The following is a 23,146-nucleotide window of genomic DNA, read 5'->3' on the forward strand; positions in this document are numbered from 1 at the left end:
CAAAACAGTTTTTACAGACAAATATAAGGTCTGTAATGTGTTCACTTTTATAAAGCAACTGTACTCTTAAAATAAATTTCAGCTCCTAATAGTAAACCAGAAGAAGACAATTCATTTTTTCCCATTAAGTGGTTTGTAAGGTATCGCTTCAAAGGCAAGTTATTTCATTAGGGATAAACACAGTGTAGTCAGGACGAGAAGGCTTTCATGCGCAGAAGATTAAGAAAGCGCTCATTAGTTTATACTGAAATAATGAGTAAAAAATAGAAAGCGATTTATCTCCATAGATGATTAAGATGAAATGGGATAGGGTAAAAATGGAACATTCCTACAATCAGGATTTATACAAACGATAAAAAGTATGATTATTATTATTAATAAAATAGAAAGTCTGTAGAAATAGCTGCCATAGAAGTGATTAAATCCTTATGAAGACCTTATCAAAGATCTTATCAAACCAAGTGCAACTTTCTGTTGGTAATTCATTTAAAATATATAAATTTATGTATATATTACTATTAAGATAACAATCATAATTGTTGTTATCAGTCAAAAATTCATTTATTAAATAATAATAGTTTTATTTATTAAAACTATTTCATTTATCAAATAATAAAACTATCTATTTCATTATTTATTTAATTTATTAATAATACTTTACACCAGCATATCAAGGGAGTTTTTCAAAAGCAGCAGTTCTGTGAAGTGGAAACAAAAATTCATCTCTATGGCAAGTATTTTAATTGTAGTTTTCAGATAGCAGTATAAACTTAGATGGATTGGATTTGCAAAACATAATTATATTATATAAATAAATGCCAGGAAATGTTATTATGTTTAAATATCTAGAGTTGAGCCTGCATGAACATTATAGATAAACAAAAATTAATAACAATTTTTTTATATTCTAGTACTTTCTGCTTTCTGACTGTCCAAGTGTGAACCCCAAATATTACTCCTTAAATCAACAATGAATATACATAATCATAATACACCATTAATAAGAAGCCAATACTTAAATAATGGAGCAATAAAATTTAAAAAAATAAACTTTATTTAGTCTTATTTAAGTTGCACAAAATGTTCCTTCCATGTCAGTCCATCCATAACAACACCAAGAAACTTAATCTCTGGTACCAAATCAGATTTACTGGCAATCTAAAAAGATTTCTACCACCAGTATGATTTAAATGAAAATTTATCAAATTTATTTTAAGTTTATCAACATATCATATGATTTATAATAACGTGTTGTGACAAGATGGCTTTCTTAAAACAACTATGACTCATACTGGAAAGCATAGCGTAATAAAATCTCAAAATTAGACGATAGTCAGTTTAATTTTACTTTTATTAAAGCTTCTATAGTAAATTATAAACAAAAGATTCAATAAAAGAATTAAGCAGTTGATTGCAGAAGAACATTATGGATTTAGTAAAGGAGGAGGGCAAGGTGTGCAACTGAGCTAATAAGAACTATTGGTAGTGTAGAAAGTTAAATAGAACAAGCAAAGTTCTACAGATACTGGAAACCTATTTGGCTTATCAAGTAGGATAAATTAGTTGTAATATTAAAAAGTACAAGAGCAGATTGGAATGATAATAGTTCGATTAAAGAATTAAAATTATAAATATAATAAATCTATTAGCAGTAGTATTAGCTGATGTGCATGAATTAACTGCTAAATGAATGAAAATTATCCATTTAAATGGTACTAGTAAAGAAGAAATACCGAGTTATCATTAATGACACATATTACTGTAAAGTAATCTGAGATAGATAGTACAGCAAATGTGAAGTGAAAATAATTCGACTTCAGTAAATAAAAGTCCATTTAATATATATCCAGAACTATTTAGAATGAAATTATTGCAAATGAAAAAGATATTGTTGATAAAGTATTGTACAGGAAAAAAAATGAATGGAAGTGGATAAATGAGAAGAGAATAGTAATAAAGAAGACATTAAATTTCCATTCTAGATAACAAAAACTTTGAAAAAAATAATTAGGAATCTTATATTATACTGATACTTTGAAATTCAAGTATGAAGAGATTTCTACTTCACTGGAACTAAGACATAAGGATGTAAGACTAAGGAAAAAAGCTAGCTTCTCTTATCCTCTTGCAAAACATTTTCAAATATACCTTAATGAAGATAGTTATCAAGCAAATCAAATAATTTTTAAAGAAAATGTTTTAAGAATTCACTTTCAAAATATGTGGATATTACACTTTCAGAAGAGTTTTTCAGGGCTAATTATGCCGTTTCTACATTGTTACTGATCACTTTAGTACACACATTTTATCATACTCATCAATGAAACAAACATTATTTTCTTTTAGATCAAAGAAATCTTTGAAACACTGAAAATACAACCAACTTCCACACATTTAAGATCCAGGTAAGCAATCTTTAATATACTTATGGTTGCATGTAATATGTATTGCCCCAAATATGGCCCACTTATTTTACTTTTAGGTATACATTTCAAAATTAAAACTGGCTAATGGAAGTTTAAGTTTTAGAACTAAATACGTACTGAATACAAAATACATACAAACTTTTATACTTATCTCTTCACTTCTATTTTTGTACTTTATTCATCATAAACAACAAAAATCATTCAAAACACTGTTGCCACATCCAACATTTAGTGGTCCCATTGGTGGTCTCTGAAGAAATTTGATTTTGAGCAAAGACTTGGGTAAGGTATTGCAATTTTCACCTTAAAATAAAGTGTAGTGTAATTAGTTTAAAAACTGTTGGGTATAAAAAAATCATTATGGACCCACAATCCTCTAAATCATAGATTAGCAACCTTTTTGTCAGTAAGGGCACAAAATAAATTCAAAAGTTATTGAGAGCACATGAAAAAAAACTTATTAAAGGCTTTACTTTCAAAAATATAAATACAATACAAATATGACAAACATCCGCATCAGTGCTACACTTGACATTGTAAAATCATCTGCCAATTTGTTGCAATTGGGAGTATAATTAGAATTACATGTTCTTAAACAGTTATCTAAATTAGAATCTGTGAGCGTAGATCTATATTTTGATTTTAGATACATCATATTTGAAAAGAGACATTTGCAATTATACATAGTGTAAAATAAGAACAAATTATTAGTGCACATTTTCTTAAAACATAATATTTATCTTTATAAACTAAATTCCAAAACATGTTAATCATGTTTTGGAATCAGTATCATGTTTTGCAGATTTATTATTTCTAATTCTATTTTGTCCACATTACTAATCTCAAAATATTGTTCAATCGCAGCAGATGCATTATCAGAAGTCACACTAAACGGATTAACAAAAAATACTATAACAGATTCTAATTTTTAAAATCTGCAAATCAGGAAGAAAATTCTTCTGCAAGATTCTCTATAATTTTTATACATGATGTAGCATTAAATGTTTCATTACTCAAACTTTCAATAATACGTTTCACATTTGGAAAATGCGTTAATTCACAGTGTAGGTGTACAGTTATCTGTTCGTCTGTAAAATATTTCCGGTGGCTTTCTATATCGTCTCAGGATTGTTTCGTATAAATTCAGTAGCATTATATTTATAGCATATATTTTAATGAGTAATTCTTCTTTATTATTAACCATTTGTTGGTATACTATTGTTTCCGTATGGCCCCAAATGTACATCTCCAACAGGTATGGCAAATTATTTTTAAATAAATAAATGTATGCATCTCCCGTAAGGTTTTCATTAAAAAGAAATGGTTCCAGAATTTTGTCATAAATAATGCCACACCAAACATTAATGTGAGATCTATGTTGGAAACTAATTTCCACAGTACCAAGTGGATTTTCTTCGCTCCATAAATTGCTATTTTTATAACTGAAGACTCCGTTTATCATAAAAGTGGCTTCATCAGTAAATAAAATTGAATTTATCTTATCAACGTTGTCTAGAAGCCAATGACACAAGTCTAACCACTGGGAACAAAGTTTGAGTTGGCACTCAAACTTTGAACCTTCTGCAGGCAGAAAGGATAAAGAATTTCTTTCAAAGGATGCGTTCACTTTGTTTATTGACAAACCAGTGAGATGTGAAATTCGCCTTGTACTAGCGCCTGGACTATGCTGAATATGCTGAATCACACAAGGTTCATCATTAAAACGATGATTTACTTGGTGTTCAACAAAAGACGAACAAGTTGGAAATGACCCTTTCGTTCATAAATGCTGGTACCCTGAAGAATGTTGAAAAAGAATTTTTATTGGGTACAGAAAGAATAATATGATTTTCTGTTTATTTTTCATCTGCTTTACTTCAATAAAAGCAAAAAGCTACTCCTAAGCTTCTTAATGGATTTCAAAGAACCACAACCTGTTATCACGTACTTATTTATTAGAAAGGGAGAAACCTTTGCAAAGGATTTATCTTCTACTATATTTAACTACAAGAAACCATTTACAGGACTAGCGGCCACTTTAAACCAATTCAAAATAGTGTGCCTATTAAGGGAGTATGACTTTTTTTGTCTCTGAAAGCCCACTTTTTCCTCCCCCTGAACCAATGGTTAACTTTAGTTAGATAAGTTTTACGCCCTTATCCAAAGAGTAGTAGGAACTTTAAACGAATTCAATATTTTATTTAATAAGAAAGTTATAGCAATATTTTGTTTTTTTTAAAAAGCCCCCCATTTCCACCCCTATGGTCTGATTTTGCCCATTAATGAACTCGACCGAGATTTTGGGTCGTTCTATCAATTTGAAAGTGATTCGCACAAAATTACGGTAGTTATCACATCCACAAGAAAATAAAAAAAAAAATTATATATATATATATATATATATACAAATGTATAAATAAACTTTTGAACTGATGGTGGCTTTGGGGTCTGGGGGATGTGAAACACAAAGATATGTCGAAATTTTCCAGAAGTTACATGGTACCCATTACAACAGGTAGCTTTCTTATGAAATCACCCTAAAAGTAGTATGAAAAAAAAGAAATTTTTTTTTTTTTAAATGTTAAAAGTCAATAATACAGAAAAGTGCAGAACAGATAATCTGAAAATGTTCCAGATAAAATTTAAAGGGCTTTCATGCAAAAAAATAAAAACCGCACTAAAAAATAAATTTTCATTAGTCTAAAATAGCCCACTGGGTTAGTCTAGTGGTAAACTCATAATCATAAATCATTTGTTTAACAGCTGATTTTCGATGTCAAAGGTCCTGAGGTTCAAATCCTAGTAAAAGTTAGTTTCTTTTATACCATTTGAATATTAGACAGTAGAACTGATGAATTAATAAAAAAACCCTTACATCTCAAAAATGGTTGGCCTGAGACTGTATAAGATTCACCTCATTTACATGTCATACTTATCAAACTCTTCCCATTGGGCCAAGGAGGATTGTTTATTGTTCACTAGTTTAACAGATTGTAATATACACGTTAGTAATAATAATTAGTCTTAAAATCATTATTACAATGTTTATTGGTGATTTAGATAGTTTGTTTCATCATCCAGGATATCCACAAGGTTATGAGCTAATTAAAAGTTTTGCAGCAAAGCTGGATAAAGTAAACAAGGAAATTGTGAAAAACAATTTAGCAACAGTAATCTAGTAGAAAATACATTGAAACATTCATTACTGTATGACATGAAAAACCCATGCATTAACATGTTTACCCAAATACTGAACAAAGGATGACTTAGTTGCAACACACACCTCCAAACCATGTTCTTAAGTATAATTCCTGGAAAGGGTGTGGCATCTTTTTTCTTTTCATTTTAACTCGTTCAATCTTTCTTATTAAAATACATATTAATGCATGTCCAAGTTTGTAATAATTATTCTATTTATCTATTTATCGAGGTAATTTATTTTTAATTACCAATATAAACAAGAGATATTTTTTTCTTATTTGTAGTTATAAGACAGAGAGTCTTACGCTAAGACTTTCAGGGTTGGCGTCCCTATGGCCCTAGCCTCTGCAACTTTTCTTCCCACTACACCCTGCAGAAACTTTTACACCATCTATGCGGACTTAGATTTCTTTAATTTTATATATTTATATTTTGTTTTTATCATTTAATGTTGGAGCTTTAACGTATTTAATAGGATATTTAAATTTAAGAATCTTTGGCTTTGGTCAGATTCATTCGGCTATTTATAGTACAATCGGCTCCTTTCATATGCATACACATCACTCGGCTCCTGATGAAGCAGCGGCTCCAGCAACATTATTTAAGCAAGTCCATCGTCATTTTTGTGTTCATTCATTCTTCAGTCTTCACTCTTGTTCAGTTTCAACCAGTCGCCTACAAGTGGCAATCGCATTATTCGTGTACAATCGCATTCAGTAACAGTACTAGTTCATAATTCAATTATAATAAACATTTAATAATATATAAATAATTGATTTAATATTTCAATTATATTAAACAATCAATTTATAAAAACAAATTTATTTTCAAATATAATAAAGAATTCATAATAACATCAGCTCATGACTTTAATTATTTAAGAATCAGTGCCGAACTTCATCTGTTCGTACATCACATTTTTGGTGCTCCGGCCACGGACATCTTCAGAAAAATCACATCAAACATTTTTTGATCTTCAAGCCGTGGATATCTTTGGAAATTTCAAGATACATTTTTAGGCCATCCAATTGCAGAGAAACATCATTATCAACATTCATGAATTCTACATTTTAATCTACCAGAACTGTGATCAATTTCAAAAACATCATTCAATAATAAAAAAATTGGGTCTTCCGGCAACGCGGATATAACTACAATCTTTCAACAAACTTCATACAACCAGGGATCGTAACAACTATATCTATAATATTATTTAATATTATTTATTGTAAAATCTTTTAATTTACTATCACATTTAATTTTCATTGCTTAATCATTATTGTAATATCATTTAACAATTCACATTCAATTCACATTATCAAGTTATTTCAATCATTACATTTATTAATAATTTACATTAATTTAATACTATTACGGAAAAAGAACAATTAAGTAAACAAAGATGTATAGTAAGCCTCAATAACCAGGATTGGAATATCCACTGAGAATTATGATCCTATACAAGTGATATTGCCACCTTACAAACTAAGTTAAGAAATCTTCTTGATTTGAAAGGCAGATATAACAGCATTCAGTCAGAACTTGAACTAAATTACAATGATGAGGTTTTAGAATCTGATCATATACAAGTTGAACAAGATATATGTACCATAGAATCTAAATTACAACATTTTTTAGATAATAGTCAAAAATCATCTAATCAAGAAGTTAGTCTGATTGTAACAATTAAACAAACATAATTATAGCCAATTAATATACCTGTATTTAGAGGCAATGTGTTAAAGTGGCAGCACTATTTTAAAATATTTATTGATTTAGTTCATAAAAGAGATGACTTGACTAATATTAAAAAATTACAATACTTACATTCTTCTTTGAAGGATGAAGCTTTAAATATCATTAAAAATTTACCAGTAACAAATGAAAATTATATTATAGCATTAGAATTGTTAAAAACATGATTTGACAAAAAATGTACGTCATAATGCTGAACACATTATAAGTTTAGATTTTTAAAGGGAATCCGTAAATAATTTATCCAAATTTATTAATGAAATTTCATCATATGTGAATTCCCTTGAAGCCATGCAACTTCCTCTTAACACATATGAAATTTATTGTCTAATTCCTAACACCAAACTTGCACTACAATACTTCAAGATTATAGAAGGAAAGGTTGTCAAATCAAAGATTTCCCACTTCTAAGGATTTTATAGAATTTCTAAATTTTAGACAAGTTTTAGAAAATATTAACCCACCCACATCAAACATGCAATTGAATACAGATAACAATACTAAGGAACAATGTCATAAAAATACAACTCAATCTTTAGCCAAACGTTATAATTTAAATCTTAATAAACAAGACAAAAGATATAATATTAATTATATAGAATCCAAATTTAATCAATGTCCATTTTGTAAGTCAAATCATTACATATTTAAATGTAAGGAATTTTTAACTTTGTCCATTGATCGTAAAATCTTTTTGGCAAATAAAAATTGTTGTTTTAATAGTTTAAGTAAGGGCCATTCAATTGATTAATTGAATGGAACTGAATAGACCTTTTGAATAACATTCATTAATGTTATTCAAAAGATCTATGTAAAATTTGTGGAAAAAACACAATACACAGATTCATACGGACAAGATTAGTCATTCTAAGGAAGTGGCAATAAGCCTGAAAGTACAACTTATTGTTCATTTAAAATATAAATCAATTGATAATATAATTTTGTCAACAGCTGTATGTAATACTAATGACATATATTATGGTAACCATCATTTATGTAGCATCTTAATTGATTCTGGTAGACAGGCATAATATAAGTAATATAAGGCAATATAAGTACTGAATGTCTAATAGAAAAACGTAAACAGTAATTGTGTAAGGGCAGCAATCAAGTTATTGCTAATCAAAGCAAACTTATTTCACTTGATCCATTTTATAATTCAGGCTTATTATGTGTAGGTGGCAGACTGCAATACTCTCTATTACATTGCCAAGTGAAACATCCTATCGTTTTACATCCTAATGCTAACATCACAAAATTAATCATTAACACTGAACATGTGCAACTCTTGCATGCTGGTATTCAACTTATACATCATTCATTAAGACAAAAATATTGGATAACAAATGTCATGAGAATTACTTCCTCTATCATTCAAAAATGCACGACATGCTTTCAATATATTGCGAAAACCAAGTACAATAGCTTGGTCAACTACCTTCCTCCAGAGAAATTCCTTCCTGACCATTTTCTACTTGTGCAGTAGACTATGGTAGTCCAATTATGATTCGCCATGGTAGGCAGAGGTCTTAAAAAGTAAGAAAGGCATATATAGCACTTTTTATACGTCTCACCACTACAGCTACTCATCTAGAATTGGTTTCTAATCTCACCTCACAGTCTTTTATAGCAGCACTTAAAAGATTCATTTCACGTAGGGGTATTCCCACTCAAATATTTTCTGATAACGGTTCCAATTTCTGTTCTGCCAAAAATATACTTTGTAATTTGTATCAATTCTTAAATTCAGAAAACATAATTTCAGACATTTAAGCTTTCTCTACAACCCAAGGTGCATGGTCATTCATTCCTCCCTCTTTGTTCAGATTCATGTGTTTTCTTCATACTCTTGATAAATGTAAACATATCCTGTCATTTTCTTATTTTTTAATACTGAACCAGCTGAGCATAAGTATTATTAAGCAATTATTAACTTATTACTTCACTTTCCTTTATGGTGTGAACTAAGTAAAATTAAAATAAGTTATTTTATTTTAACTAAGTATATTAAAATATAGTAATTATATATATTTTTATATTCTGTTTTTTTATATATTAGGTTCCAGCTAGCTTGTGCTACCTAGAACCTTTACTATTTTATAAATGTCTAACTAATTTAATATAATTTAGAATACAAATAAAGGAAGTTAAATTATCCATTGTTTATTTATCCGGCAATTACTTAGTGTATGCTATTACCACAACCAAAGAATTGCTTTGTGGTTGGAATTGTACATTCCACCCCATTTTGGTGGTCTATGGGAATATATAGCGTTAAATATCATATGCATTGTGTAACAGGACAAACCATTCTTAATTTTGAAGAATTATATGCAATTTTGATACAAATTGAAGCCTGTCTCAATTCCCGTCCTATCTTCCCTATTTCAAATGATTACAGAAACTTACACACTGTCACCAGGACACTTTCTTATTGGATTTCCACTCACTTCCTTACCTGATCTCGATTACCAAGAAATAACAATTAATCAATTAGGCTGCTGGCAACTACTACAAAAATTTGTACAGTCTATCAGGGGACAATTGTCAAAAGATTATTCACATTATTTACAACAACGAGACAAATGACATCTTCCATCACGTAATCTTTGTATTGGAGACATAGTATTAACTACAAGCAAAAATTCTCCACCATGCAATGTAAACATGGAATTGTTACACAATTTTATCCAGGCTTGGACAATCTTGTAAGAGTTGTGGATTTGCAAACACCTAACAATCTATTAAGAAGACCTATTCATAAATTATGCCTCTTACCAATCACATTTGATTAATTCAAATATTATATTTTTCTTTTGTAATATTGTTATCAATTTAAATATTCATACATTAGATTCATTTAATTGTATTTTTATAAATGTCTGTGAACATGATTATAAATTACATATTGTATTAATTATTATTAAGCAAACGCAATTTTTCACTTACTAATACTTTATCAATGTTATTTTTGTTATTTTCCTTAGAAACAACAAAATTTATTCCTAATTTTCTAAATTTAACTAAATTTATTTCCTAATTTTCACTGCTAACCTACAAGAACAAAATATATAAAAGTTTTACAAAAAAAAAAAAAAAAATGAAACAATACGTTTTTATTTTGAATCAAGTTCAAAATAGGTTGTATGTTCATACACATGGTTTAGCAGTTGGTCTCCTCCATCAAGGTTGGTCATTGTCTCAGAGACAATGTTGTTAAATAAATTAGAATAACTAAATTGTAACATAACACAAACATTCAAATACAATTCAAATTAATTATATACTTAAGTAAATTCCATTAAACTCTTGTGCTTGCCTGTATGAATAAATAATTACATTAAGTATGTTCTTTATTTGCTTGTAATTGTAAGAATAAAAAAGTTAAATTACAGGTTGGTGCACGAAATTATCCAACATTTGGTTTATTAAAAAATATTTATTTGAATTGCAACACAGAAAAGTAAAATATAATGTGTTTACTACATACCTGTAGATTATGTTCTGCTTATCACATGTTCAATATGACCACCATCATGTCTAGCAACTTCTTCAACACGAACTTCTATGTTGTTAATAACTTGACACATATCCTCGGTTACCTCGTTACACACCTCAATGATCAGCACTTGCAGTTCCATCACTGTACCAGAAGAATGTTTAAGGAAAATCTTTTCCTTTAAAAATCCCCAAACAAAATAATCACACAGATTCAAATCAGAACTGTTCAACAAAGAATGGCTTTATTGGCCCATGACTTGAAACTGCGGCACAAACCATAATTCTCGGAGCATGATGGACCTTTTCATAAAGCATGTGTAGCTTTTTGGAAGCCCAAAAATGCACATTTTATTTGTTAACAACCCCATCTAGGTGAAAATGTGCCTCATCTGAAAACCAAACATTGTTCAGCAATACGTCTTGGATCACAGACCGTTCAGCAAATGCCATTCTTTGATGTTTGTTGTCAATCATTAATTTAGGTAACACTGTTATTTTGTACAAAAACAAATGCAAATCAGTTTTTAAAATCTGCTGCACAGATAGCCTTGAAATCCCAAGTTTTACTGCTGCTTTTCTTATTGATTTGCCCATGCTCCTCAGCAATGCTTCTCTGACAGCTTCGACAATCTGCGAATGAACATTGGCAGGTTGTTTGTGTTTACTCTCAAATACTGAACAATCCCTGTTAAAGTTTTTGTAAAGTCTACATATAGTTTTAAATGAGGGCAACCACTGAGTTTCAAAATGTACACAAAACCGTCTTTGTGAAGCATCGCACTTTTCATTTCATTAAAAAACACCACAGTCTTTACGCGCTGTTCAACAGTCAGGCTTTCTTTGTCAGCCAGCCAACTCTTGGAACGATACATAAACAGCGCACTCAGAAAGAGAAAAAACTAGTATTCATAAACTGTCCCCACAGCGAAAGCACCCACCATGTGATGGTTTCAGTCACCATGCCACCCTCTCTGTACCTAGCCCTTATGGGCTTTACCAGAGATCATCTTCAATACCTTGGCAATGACATCTTTCAGTTCATGTTCATGAACTGCTGTTACTTCTGCCAATATAAAACATTTAATAATTATTAACATAAACAATTATTGCCAGAACAAATGTTGTATCATTTCATGCATCACTCTGTACATTCAAGTTACACACAAGAGTATTCACTTTTTAAAAAAAGAAAAATTTTTACTATCTAATTTCAACTGAATGATTTATTTAATAAGTAGATAAAATATTTTAAAAAACAGCTTGTTTAATTACAATTTGAGCTTTTTATCTGTTTTCTACTTACCAAGAGAGTTGTGAAAAAAATCATTACATAGCGTAATATAAAAGATAAGTGTTATATTATGATATAGTCAGTAAGATAGTACTATCATGTTGGTTTAGATTTAAAAATCTACTCAGTACTTTTATAAAAAAACTTATTTATACTCAATGAAGGTAAGAATTAATAACTAAATTGAATATCTAGTATCCGAAAAAAGTAATATTTATTTTTATTTAAAATTTCCAGCTTTCTTACTTCTTTATTTAAGTTTTTATCCTGTGTAAGAAATGTTTATATGTGTTCAGTTTCAACAAGATAAAAGATATGTTAGAATTTACTTTTACATAGAGCTATGAATAATTATTCTCAATAATGTTAGTAATATTTTAGGAGAGTTTTTAAACTCCTGAATCCATTATTGATTATTACCAGAATGTGTTTATTATTGTTCTCTTATCAAAGTTTTAAAAAAAGTTTATGTTCTATAAAATATACCCACAATATAAAAATAATAATAATAACAAGAAAAATAATCCCCCTACCAAGAAAACTCAAAATACATTATCAAGAGATGTGTATTACATAAAAAAAATTTAACACAAATTTTAATAATAAAGATATCTAAAACATTTATCAAAGTTAAATATATTTTCATATCACATCCTGATTATGGTTTAAGAGAGGAAAATGTTTTGGATATGTTTTGGAATTCATTGATTAGAAACTTTTTTATTTTATTTTTTAAGAACTTTAATTTCTGTGCTAAACATTAAAATCGTTAATTTTAATGTTTAAACATTGTTTTAATGTTTTTCCTCTTAATGTCTTATAACAATGATAGGAAAATAATTAAATACAAATATTTAAGAATTAAAAAAATAATTTAAAGATTAAAGAACAAACTATTTAAATAAGACTTTTTCCAATTTATTATTATGTCAAAAGTTGTTTGATTGTATTGATTTTTAATTTTATAATATTTTTAATTGTAGCTGAAATCACATTTGTGTAATTTATTTTTTGATACACTTTCCCGAGTCATAAACATAATTCATTATTTTTTAATTAATTATACACAAAAATTCCAGTACAAAGTTTTATTGTTATAAACTGCAATTAAATATTGATCAAAGCATAATAAAAAAAAATTAGTGATAAACATTGTTTATATTCATTCATTAGTATGACAATACATGATAATTGTTTAAAATTATGAAATATTAAACAACAATGGTCAAATTAATCTACTTTTTCTTCCAAATTCTTTCAGAACTAATTATTCACTTCTTTCTCAGTGGAGTATTCAATAATACTTCAGCTAGCAAAGCTCATCTTAGGGAGATTAAGGTTACACTCTATTAAATATGTAATTTGATATCCGAGGGTTTTTTTTTCAAGGTCCGATCGGTCACGAAATTAAAACCAAAGTGAAAATAAAAATTTTTTTATTTGTAACAACTACTTACATAGTTATGCTATTTCTCTACATAGTCGCCACTCCGATTTAGACATTTGTCGTAGCGTGGTACCAACTTTCCAATACCCTCATCATAGAACGGAGCAGCCTGTGTTTTCAGGTGTAGGTTCAGGTTTTCAATGGTGTAGAGAGCTGACCTTGAAATTTCAGGAAACAAATCACTCAATATAGAAATTGTGAACCGGTGATTTTCTCGAATTGCCTCATCCACTCGCTCAATGAGATCATCGGCTGACACTCGCTTCCTTCTCTGACCGCCTGCATCATGAACATCTGCACATCCTGCTTTAAAGTTCCTGCACTATTGTCGCACTTTACTGTCACTCATTGAAGTTTCACCATACACATTACTTATTCGTCGATGAATTTCAGCTGCATTACACCCCTCAGCCTGAAGAAATCTAATTACCACACGCACTTCACACTTGGCAGGAGATGAAAAGCTTACATGCTAGCTGCGTGTTCAGAACTAAACGAAGTGACGCGGCATGATTGAAGGCCATACTAGAGACGCTGCGCAACACATTTGCTCAAAGGTTCATCCGATTTTTGCACGGGTTTTTATTTCGCCACTGATCGGACCTTGAAAAAAAATAACCCTCGTATGTGTGTTAGTTTATTGTGTGTCGTTTATTAGATAATTCTATCAACTTTAGTGTGCTAATAAAGTTCATATTGTTGTGCGTTATAATCTTAGATTTTATGTGTTCTAAGTAGAATGTTCATGTTGCAGTTAATTTCTTTTGTTATGTGTATCCTGTTTTTGTGAGATGATTTGTACAATTTGATTTTGTTATTATATACAGTACCTTTATGTACGCCTTACATAATTGGGTGATTGTGAGTCCAGTCTGTTAAGTGTACTATAATCACTACTGTTAAACATGTATATCTCTACATTGCTTTGTTCATTGCAATGGGCACAGCAATTAAAAAAATATACATAATATACACAGCATTAAAAACACATAGTATATGTTTTTAGTTTTGAAAGCAATCTTTACCCCAAAACATTAACAGTCTGGGAGTTATTCTCTTCTTCCAAGTTAAAATATTTTTAGTTGCTTTACACAAGTTAAAACTACTTAATAGCCATGCAATTTATTTAGTTATTTTATAATAAAATTTACCAAAAAAAGATTTGGAGTGTAGTTTTACATATTTTTAGTTTAACAACACCGGCAGCTATAATTTGGCACATAAAATTGTCCTAAGTTCTCCTTTTAACTAAGATTACATTAAATAGTAGTACAGTAGATGGAAATGTCACTCGTGGCATTCACATTGGTGGCATCCTGGCCAAGGCAGGCAGACTGGAATTAGTCAAAAGCCAAAGTTTTGAAGATGTCCTCCGATAAAGCCCATAAGGGCTAGAAATGGAGGGGGCGGTGGAAAGTGTCTTCCTTTATGGGGATGAAGATGTTAAAGGAGCATAACTGACTGCATAATAAAACTTAAAATAACAAGATTATTACCAAAAGGCCTATCACTTTCGTGTGTTCATCAAAATAAAATTAGTTACCTTCATCTTCAGCCGCATCATGAGAAATTGTAGGTCAAGTAGTCAAAGAATCATAAAATTGTTGTGAGTTACTTGGAATGTATTGCACTATTTCATAAGGTCAATAATTTTTGCTTATTTAATAGACACTTTACCTGCACATGCCTATTCATTTGGTAAGTTTAAGTTTCTGATTACAAGTATAGGTTTCATAAGTTGGAGAAAATGCTCTAAAAGACAGCCAATAGTTTCCAATGCAACCATGTAATCAGGTTCCTTACTGGTCATTTCAAATTGCTTGTACTTTGAAGAAGAAAATGTTTGAGGGTCTGTTTGTGGGATGGCAGTCAGAGCTGCTGATGTGATCCGTAAGAAGGAAATAACTTCTGGATTTGTTCCTTTCTTCTAATTCACAATTATTTGTTGTGAGTTTTACTGGCAACCAGAGCCTGGCACGAGTTTCCTTTTTTCACTGAAACATGTGTATGTTAAGTAGAATACAAAATCCAACACACCTTGAAAGTGAAAAAAATGGTGTTTGTTCCCTTCTTCCAACTACCAGTTCAAATGCTAGTAAATGTTTTTTTTTATATCTGTGGGTGAATGGCCAGAGTTCCTGTTTTAATATTCAGAGTAATTTCTAAAATAAAAGAAGTAAATGATAATAAAAATTAAAAGTGTGAACTGAAAATTACTGATAGAGCAGGTTTTCAGGGGAGCACATAATTTGTTAATTTGATTAATTTCATCCAAATTACACAAATTAAAATTCAATCATGAGGTAACATTCTTTTATATATATATATATATATACATACTTATATATTAATTATAAATATTATACATATAATATTATAAATAATACACATACACATATATAATGCTTAATTTCTGATAGAATTTGCTGAAATACAGTATTTATATTTCAATCCACCACACCATGTATGGGATTAATTTACATGATTTTATAAGGTTACCAGGTTAAGTTTTAATAACAGATTATAAAACTCAAACTTTACTCTAAATAATGTTGAGCTAATAATGGAAAATTTGCCAATTTAATAAATCACAATTACTGTTTAATGTAACAAGTTGTTTTCATTATTACTGGTTATATTTGTAAATTTGTATTAAATAAATTTGTTATATTTGTAAATAACAATTCTAAACAGATGATGTGAACAAACACATCACATTAAATCATGGAATAAATATTACAAGTTGAGTTGATATTTATGTAATTCATGTAGATGAATTTTTAGTTTCTAGTCTATCTGTAATACACAACACAATACATTTTTATAACTATCGGCATGTAAGTTGGCACAAAAAACTACTAGCTTCAGCAAAAAATTGGCACGGTTTTAGGCCGACTGAAAACATTGTCAGTTTAATATAAATGAAATTTATAACAAAAATTTGATGTGAACACTACATGACTTACTTGTATGCCTATTAAATTACATATACACATTTTTTTAAAATGAAAAGTACGTAAAATTTTATTTCATTAATAACTTTTTGTAATTATTATTATTTAAAAATAATAAATTATTATTTATTGTAATTTTTTTTTACAATCAGATGTTAATAATTATTAATAAATCAATATATTTAAGTTTAAAAAAAAAGTTGAAAAAAAGGAGATGTAGTCTGATTTGAACTGATGTGCCTTCCCCTTATAAGATCCAAATATTTCATTAATTAAAATTTCATTTGGCTATAACTCTGGAGCCAATGAAAATAAGTACAAGTACCACTTATGATATATCATTGAAAAGCACTCAATGAGGGCTTATTACAGCAGTTAAATCCAAAATCCAAATGTTTTTGGATTTTGAGCTTTTTTGGACAATTTTAGTTCAGTTGATTGCAATCAAAAGGGGAGGTACACAATCAGATGTTATAACAATTCTAAATCCAAAATTTCAACATCCTACTGCTAATTGTTTTTGAGTTATGTGAGATACATACATACATACGTACAGACGTCATGCCGAAATTAGTCAAAATGGATTTAGGGATGGTCAAAATGGATATTTCTGTTGAAATATGAAAACCGACATTTTTGGCGATCACAATACTTCCTTTCTTCGTACAAGGAAGTAAAAATACATAATAAGCTATTTAATTAAAACTAGTTTAGTATCGCAATTAATATTATTATTTTGAAGTACAAGGTGATTCAAAGAAACGGGAAGTTTAAAAAATTAAATAACGTTAATGTAAATTTTTTTTAGAAAATGAATTCTATTTCATGTAATTGTACAAATGTTGCCATTTTAGGATACATACATTTTAGTTTATTTTTTAAAGATGACTTCTTGCAGGTGACCTCCTCTTCTACGTAAACACTCATGAAGTCTCTTCGTTAAATTGTTCATGGTTTGACATAACATCTGAACTGGAATTTCCGCAATTGCTTCTCGGATCTTTGCCTTCAGTTCTTCCGTTGTAGCAGGTCTACTGTGGAACACTTTGCGATTACTTTTTGTGGGATCACCTTAAAAGCAAGCTGAGAAATCAGGCGATCTGGGAGGTCATCTAATGTCACCATTTCGTGAAATGACATGTTGTCCAAACAATCGATGTACAGCTGCCATTGATATTCATGCAGTATGTGACGTTGCTCCGTCTTGTTGAAACCAGGCTGTGTTAAGAATTGGTGGAAATCTCTTTTGTTGTTCCACAACAAAGGTTTCAAGCATGGCTACGTAACGAGCCGACGTCACTGTAATCGCAAGACCGTGGTCGTCCTCAAAAAAATAAGGGCCTATAACACCGTAAGATGACATAGCACACCACACGGTCACTTTCTGGTTGTGCAACGGACGCTGGTATAGCTGCGTAGGATTTTCTTGTGCCCAGTATCTGAAATTTTGCTTGTTAACAAATCCACTGAGGTGCTTCGTCTGACATCCACAGTTCATAAACAAACTCTTCTTTATCATTTATCTTCTGAAGCATTACATTACAGAATTGTGCTCGCACAACTGCATCGTTCGGTTTCAGTTCCTGGACGATCTGCAACTTGTATGGATGGAATTGCAAGTCCTTCACTAATATTCTTCGAACACTTGAACTATGCAATTGTAAAGATGCTGAGAGACGACGGATTGACCGATGTGGACTTCATGTGACAGCATCTTGTAAAGCTTGAACATTCTGTGGTGTACGGACGGTTCGCTCACGGCCTGGAGGTTTCTTTTTCATTGCCAAACCAGTTTCCTCAAAATTAGATATCCATGTTTTAATTGCATGTGCTGATGGAACACGGTCGTGCCATCCCAGATTAAAATGACAGCGAAATCCTCTACGCGCTCCCTCCACACTCATTGTTTTTGTAAAACGCTTTGATAGCAAATGCACGTGGCGCACCACTCCAAGGATCCATGACAACTAAATGGCAGGTTAGGTTACAGAGGCTGGCGCCACTTATCAAGTGGTACCAATCGCGGCTACCAACACAACTTTTAAAATTTCCTGTTTCTTTGAATCACCTTGTACTTTAAATATTTATTTTTACTACTCACTCACTTTATTGCTGTAGCTCACAAATTCCTGTCGCTGTCGTCGGTAGATTCTAAAGAGCTCGTGTCCAAGTTTGAATTCACATTTATCACAAAATTGTCGATGTGTACATAATATAAATGTTCACCTTCAATGTATTTTTTTCAACATTGACAACATGCTCGCAGACATTGCTCCACAAAGCCTTAAATGAAAACAACACAATAAATAGTAATGATAAATCACTAACAGCTATTCAGTTCATTAAATAAAATATACACTGCAATAAATATTTCTATACTAACCATTTCTAGAACATAATTACAAGCAATGTGTAACATAGATTCTTCACAGCACAATGATTAAAGTAAATTAAGAATAAGTAAATGAAATTCTTAAAATTGCTTTTACATAAATGCTAGTATTATATATATAGTACAGTAAATGCTAGTACATAGGCCTTCAGTCCCTGTGCCAACATATGTGCCAGCGAGTCTAACATTGTGTTTAAATTTTTGTAGTTCTTTCATGCAAAATTTGTTTAATGAAAATAGTAACATATTCACACTATTCCTTTGTGTAATTACACAATTCCTATTCGTTTATGTATGTAATTATACTATTACTGGGCAGTACAATTGCTTGTGTGCAATATGATTATGTCCTAGCAACTGCACTGTTTGAGTTAAAAGTTAAATTTAATCCTAAATTTATGACTTTGCAAAAAAAAGAATCTTGAAAATACAGATAGTTAAACATTTTTCAGTTAAAATAAAAACTTCTTTAGTTTTTGTAAATTTTTTCTGTCATCACCAGTACTTCATATAATTTCTCAAACAACTTTATTCCTATATAAGATTCAAGGCATTTAAATATTTTCGCTGATATTCCATAAACAAGTATTGCTTCTTTTTTTTGTTGGATTATCTAAATTTTGTTTAAAATCTGTCTGGTTTTTCTTAATTCATAAATAATGAAGCAACTATTATTAATTTTAGATGTTTAATACACTCTCAAAGTGTTCATATTTCCTAATTCCTGCCAAATATCTAATGGTACTTTCTTTTGTCGTCTAAAATCTCAACAAATTTTGTTAAGACTTTAAAAAATTCTTTTTTATAAAATATTGTTCAATTTGTTGTGGAAGTTTACAATTTTAAAGACTAAATAAATTAGGTTTGTTATTAAAAGATTCTTAATTTTTAAGGCAAGAAGAAAATATTAGGAAAACATCCCCCTTATTTTACATTAAGAATAATATTTCTAAAGTATGTTTTAATGTAATAATTAATATTTTTTTTTTATAATGTTTTTGTACGAATTCATAACAGCAATTATTTTTAATTTTTTTTATTACAGGTACTACAGCTAGCAGTAATATTAACAACATACATTGTATGTAGTGAATCTGCAAATATTTTAGCTTTTCCAACATTTCCAGGATATAGTCACTTTATTATAATAGAACCATTATTAAAAGCTTTGGCAAGTAGAGGTCACAATGTTACAGTTGTTAGTTATTTTCCTCAGAAGACACCAGTTAAAAACTACCACGACATAGATGTCTCTCACACACTACCTCTTGTTACTAACAATCTGATTGCAGATTACACTTTCAAAAAAAAGAGAGATTCATTGGCTTATATGCAGTTTATCTATGATAATGGTTATAAAACATGTGAAGCGATATTTAAGGAAAAACAAATACAAGATATGATAAATTCAACTTCTGATTATGATATAGTGATAACTGAACTTTTTGGATCTGATTGTTTTACTGCTTTTGCATATCATTATAAAGTACCTTTAATATCAATAGTCACTGGTATTGGCTTTCCATGGACACATAAACGAATTGCAAATCCTGTTAATCCTTCATATATAGCAAATTCTTTTTTTCCTATTAAAAAAAAGATGAATTTGTATGACAGATTCATTAACACTGCCACTTTGTTTTTAGCTAACATCGGGTATTATTATATGAGTGACATTCCATCATACAAGTTGGCAAAGAAATATTTTGGTGAATCTTTACCTCCACTTTATGAGATATATAAAAACACATCATTAATTATGACAAACAGTCATTATTCATTTCGTCAAATCCAACCTTTTCTTCCAAATTTTATTGAAATTGGAGGAATACATTTAAAAGAACCTAAACCACTTCCAAAGGTGAGCACTAAGAATAAATGTATATATATTAATCAGTTTAAAATTAACAGATTTTTTATTTTTGTAAAATAAAATGAGCATCACAACAATATTAGTTAACTTTTTTTTCAACATTCATAACAACTTTTAATGGATTTTTAATAATGACAGAGTAGTTCAGTTACGCTAAAATTTGACAGTCCAACTAAAATTTGAGCCTCTTATTCTTGATAGATTGTGCTAAGTAGTTCTGAACAACTACATAAGCAAATTAATGGGGTTTGTTTATTACATAAGCAAACTCAGTGTAGCACACTCAAGCACTTGACTGCAAAGTAGATGGATGGATGACAGAGTTCAGCAAAATCTCTAGGGCTACTCTCTCGCCTAAATGTTCTAGAAGATAGAAAAGTATAAACTATACTACCCACAAACAAGAAATGCTTTACATTACTTTGCACAGCATGTAATGAAGTATTCATTCCTCATGACATATAGAAATATAATGGAAAGAAATTAGAATGAGGAGTTAATCAAAAAGTTAGAGATAGTTCAAGAACGCCCAACCATTTCTAAAACTGGCAGAAGTGGGTTGATCTCAAACTGTGTGGGAGTAAAACAGGTTAACAGAATGAGAAAACTATTCGTGCAGGAAATAGTTAGAAATGCTGATGGAAGCTAGGATACTGAGTCCTGCAAGTGAAGTAATCTACACTAATATTGATAAGTCCTGGAGCAAAATATTAGCACTGAGAAGGGTGTCAATGCAGCCAGACAATGATGGCAATTAGTACGATAATGTAAATTTACTCAGCAAACAAGCTGGTCAGTGCATAAACATTATTTTCTCAGAAAGACTTTCCTTCTTTTTGAAGTCAAACCAGTAAGGAAAAATTTTAATACTAAAACTGTGTCTTAAATAGCCCTTTTTATTTACAACCACCTGATCCAGAAAGAGCAGTTCACACTATGGCACCTAGTGTTAGCATTTTCACATAACGATATAATATATACCTTTTTTATACCTGATTTTTTTAAATATTCTTCTGAAAATTTTGACTGTGTCTGTTGGTAATGTCCCTTCACTGTTGAGAGAATGAAATATTTTTTCTTAATGTAGATATTTTTTATTTGTAAATTTTATACATTAAACAAAATATCACATTATAGAAAAACAAAAAAATTGGCATTTTGAGTGTTGATTTTGTTCAGAAGTAAAAATTAATAAATTCAACAATCATAAATTAGCAATTAATTATCTTCTATCTATTTCAAAAATATGTGAGATATTTATAAAAAGAAACAATGTGTAGGAGGCATCTATTCCACACCATGACACAATGTTCTAGGCAGATTAGTTAAAAGTTGTACATTATAACTAATGATAAGGGAAGATGATATGCTAAAATATTTAAACGTGAAATTTAAATATGTGTCGTAGAAAGTAAATACTACAATTAAGTAAGCACTGTCAAGGGCAGATGGTTAGAGAACATGAAGGCAGCTGAGCAGGCAGAAGGCAGCTGAATCATGTCAATAAGAGTGAAAGAACCCTTAGTTAGGTATCCAGAAAAAACCAATCGCGTATTGGTTTTTTCTGGTATCCACGAACTACATGTAGTGGTGAATACATCTTCCCAAATCAGCTGATTTGAAAGTCGAGAGTTCCAGCGTTCAAGTCCTAGTAAAGTCAGTTATTTTTACATTTGAATACTAGATTGTGGATACTGGTATTCTTTGGTGGTTGGGTTTCAATTTACCACACATATCAGGAATGGTCGAACTGAGACTGTACAAGACTACATTTCATTTGCACTCATGCATATCATCCTTATTCATCCTCTGAAGTATTAACTGAATGGTAATTACCAGAGGCTAAACAGGAAAAAGAAAGAAGGTATCCAGAAAAGAACTAGATCAAGGGGAAAACCATCATAAACAGTTAATTTTTGTTGAATTAGGTAATGCAATTAAATGATTTATTATATCAGTAATATTCTGATATATTTTCAGCATCATTAAACTACTTACTGTAATTAAATAACCTTAATAACAACTTAACTTATAGGTTAATTACCAAATATAAAATTAATATGACCCAATAAATCACTATAAAAATTACATTTGTTTGTTAAATCTTCTGTATAACATAATAAATATTATTCATTAATCTACTTATAGGTTTACAGTTTTTGATTGCTCATGTACTGCAACTAACATTACTGATCTGTGTATTGTAAATATTGACCAACAATATAAGATATCTGGTTTCAGATCATAAAAATATTGAACCCTTTATGAGTTTCAGTTAAAAAGATATTTGATTTTAATTAACATTG

The 23,146-nt window shown here is 29.9% G+C and overlaps 1 protein-coding gene across 1 annotated transcript in view; it reads left to right on the forward strand.

The window, feature by feature from the left end:
- Positions 1 to 12,264: 12,264 nt before the first annotated feature.
- Positions 12,265 to 23,146, forward strand: part of LOC142321282 (uncharacterized) — a 43,810-nt gene continuing 32,928 nt past the window's right edge. The window contains exons 1-2 of the mRNA XM_075359279.1: positions 12,265 to 12,338; positions 20,013 to 20,828. Of these exons, the coding sequence (XP_075215394.1) occupies positions 12,333 to 12,338; positions 20,013 to 20,828 (822 nt within the window). The 5' untranslated portion in view covers positions 12,265 to 12,332. The remainder of the gene's footprint in view (positions 12,339 to 20,012; positions 20,829 to 23,146) is intronic.

The sequence above is a fragment of the Lycorma delicatula genome, chromosome 3, assembly GCF_047948215.1.
Source record: "Lycorma delicatula isolate Av1 chromosome 3, ASM4794821v1, whole genome shotgun sequence".
Taxonomy (NCBI): domain Eukaryota; kingdom Metazoa; phylum Arthropoda; class Insecta; order Hemiptera; family Fulgoridae; genus Lycorma; species Lycorma delicatula.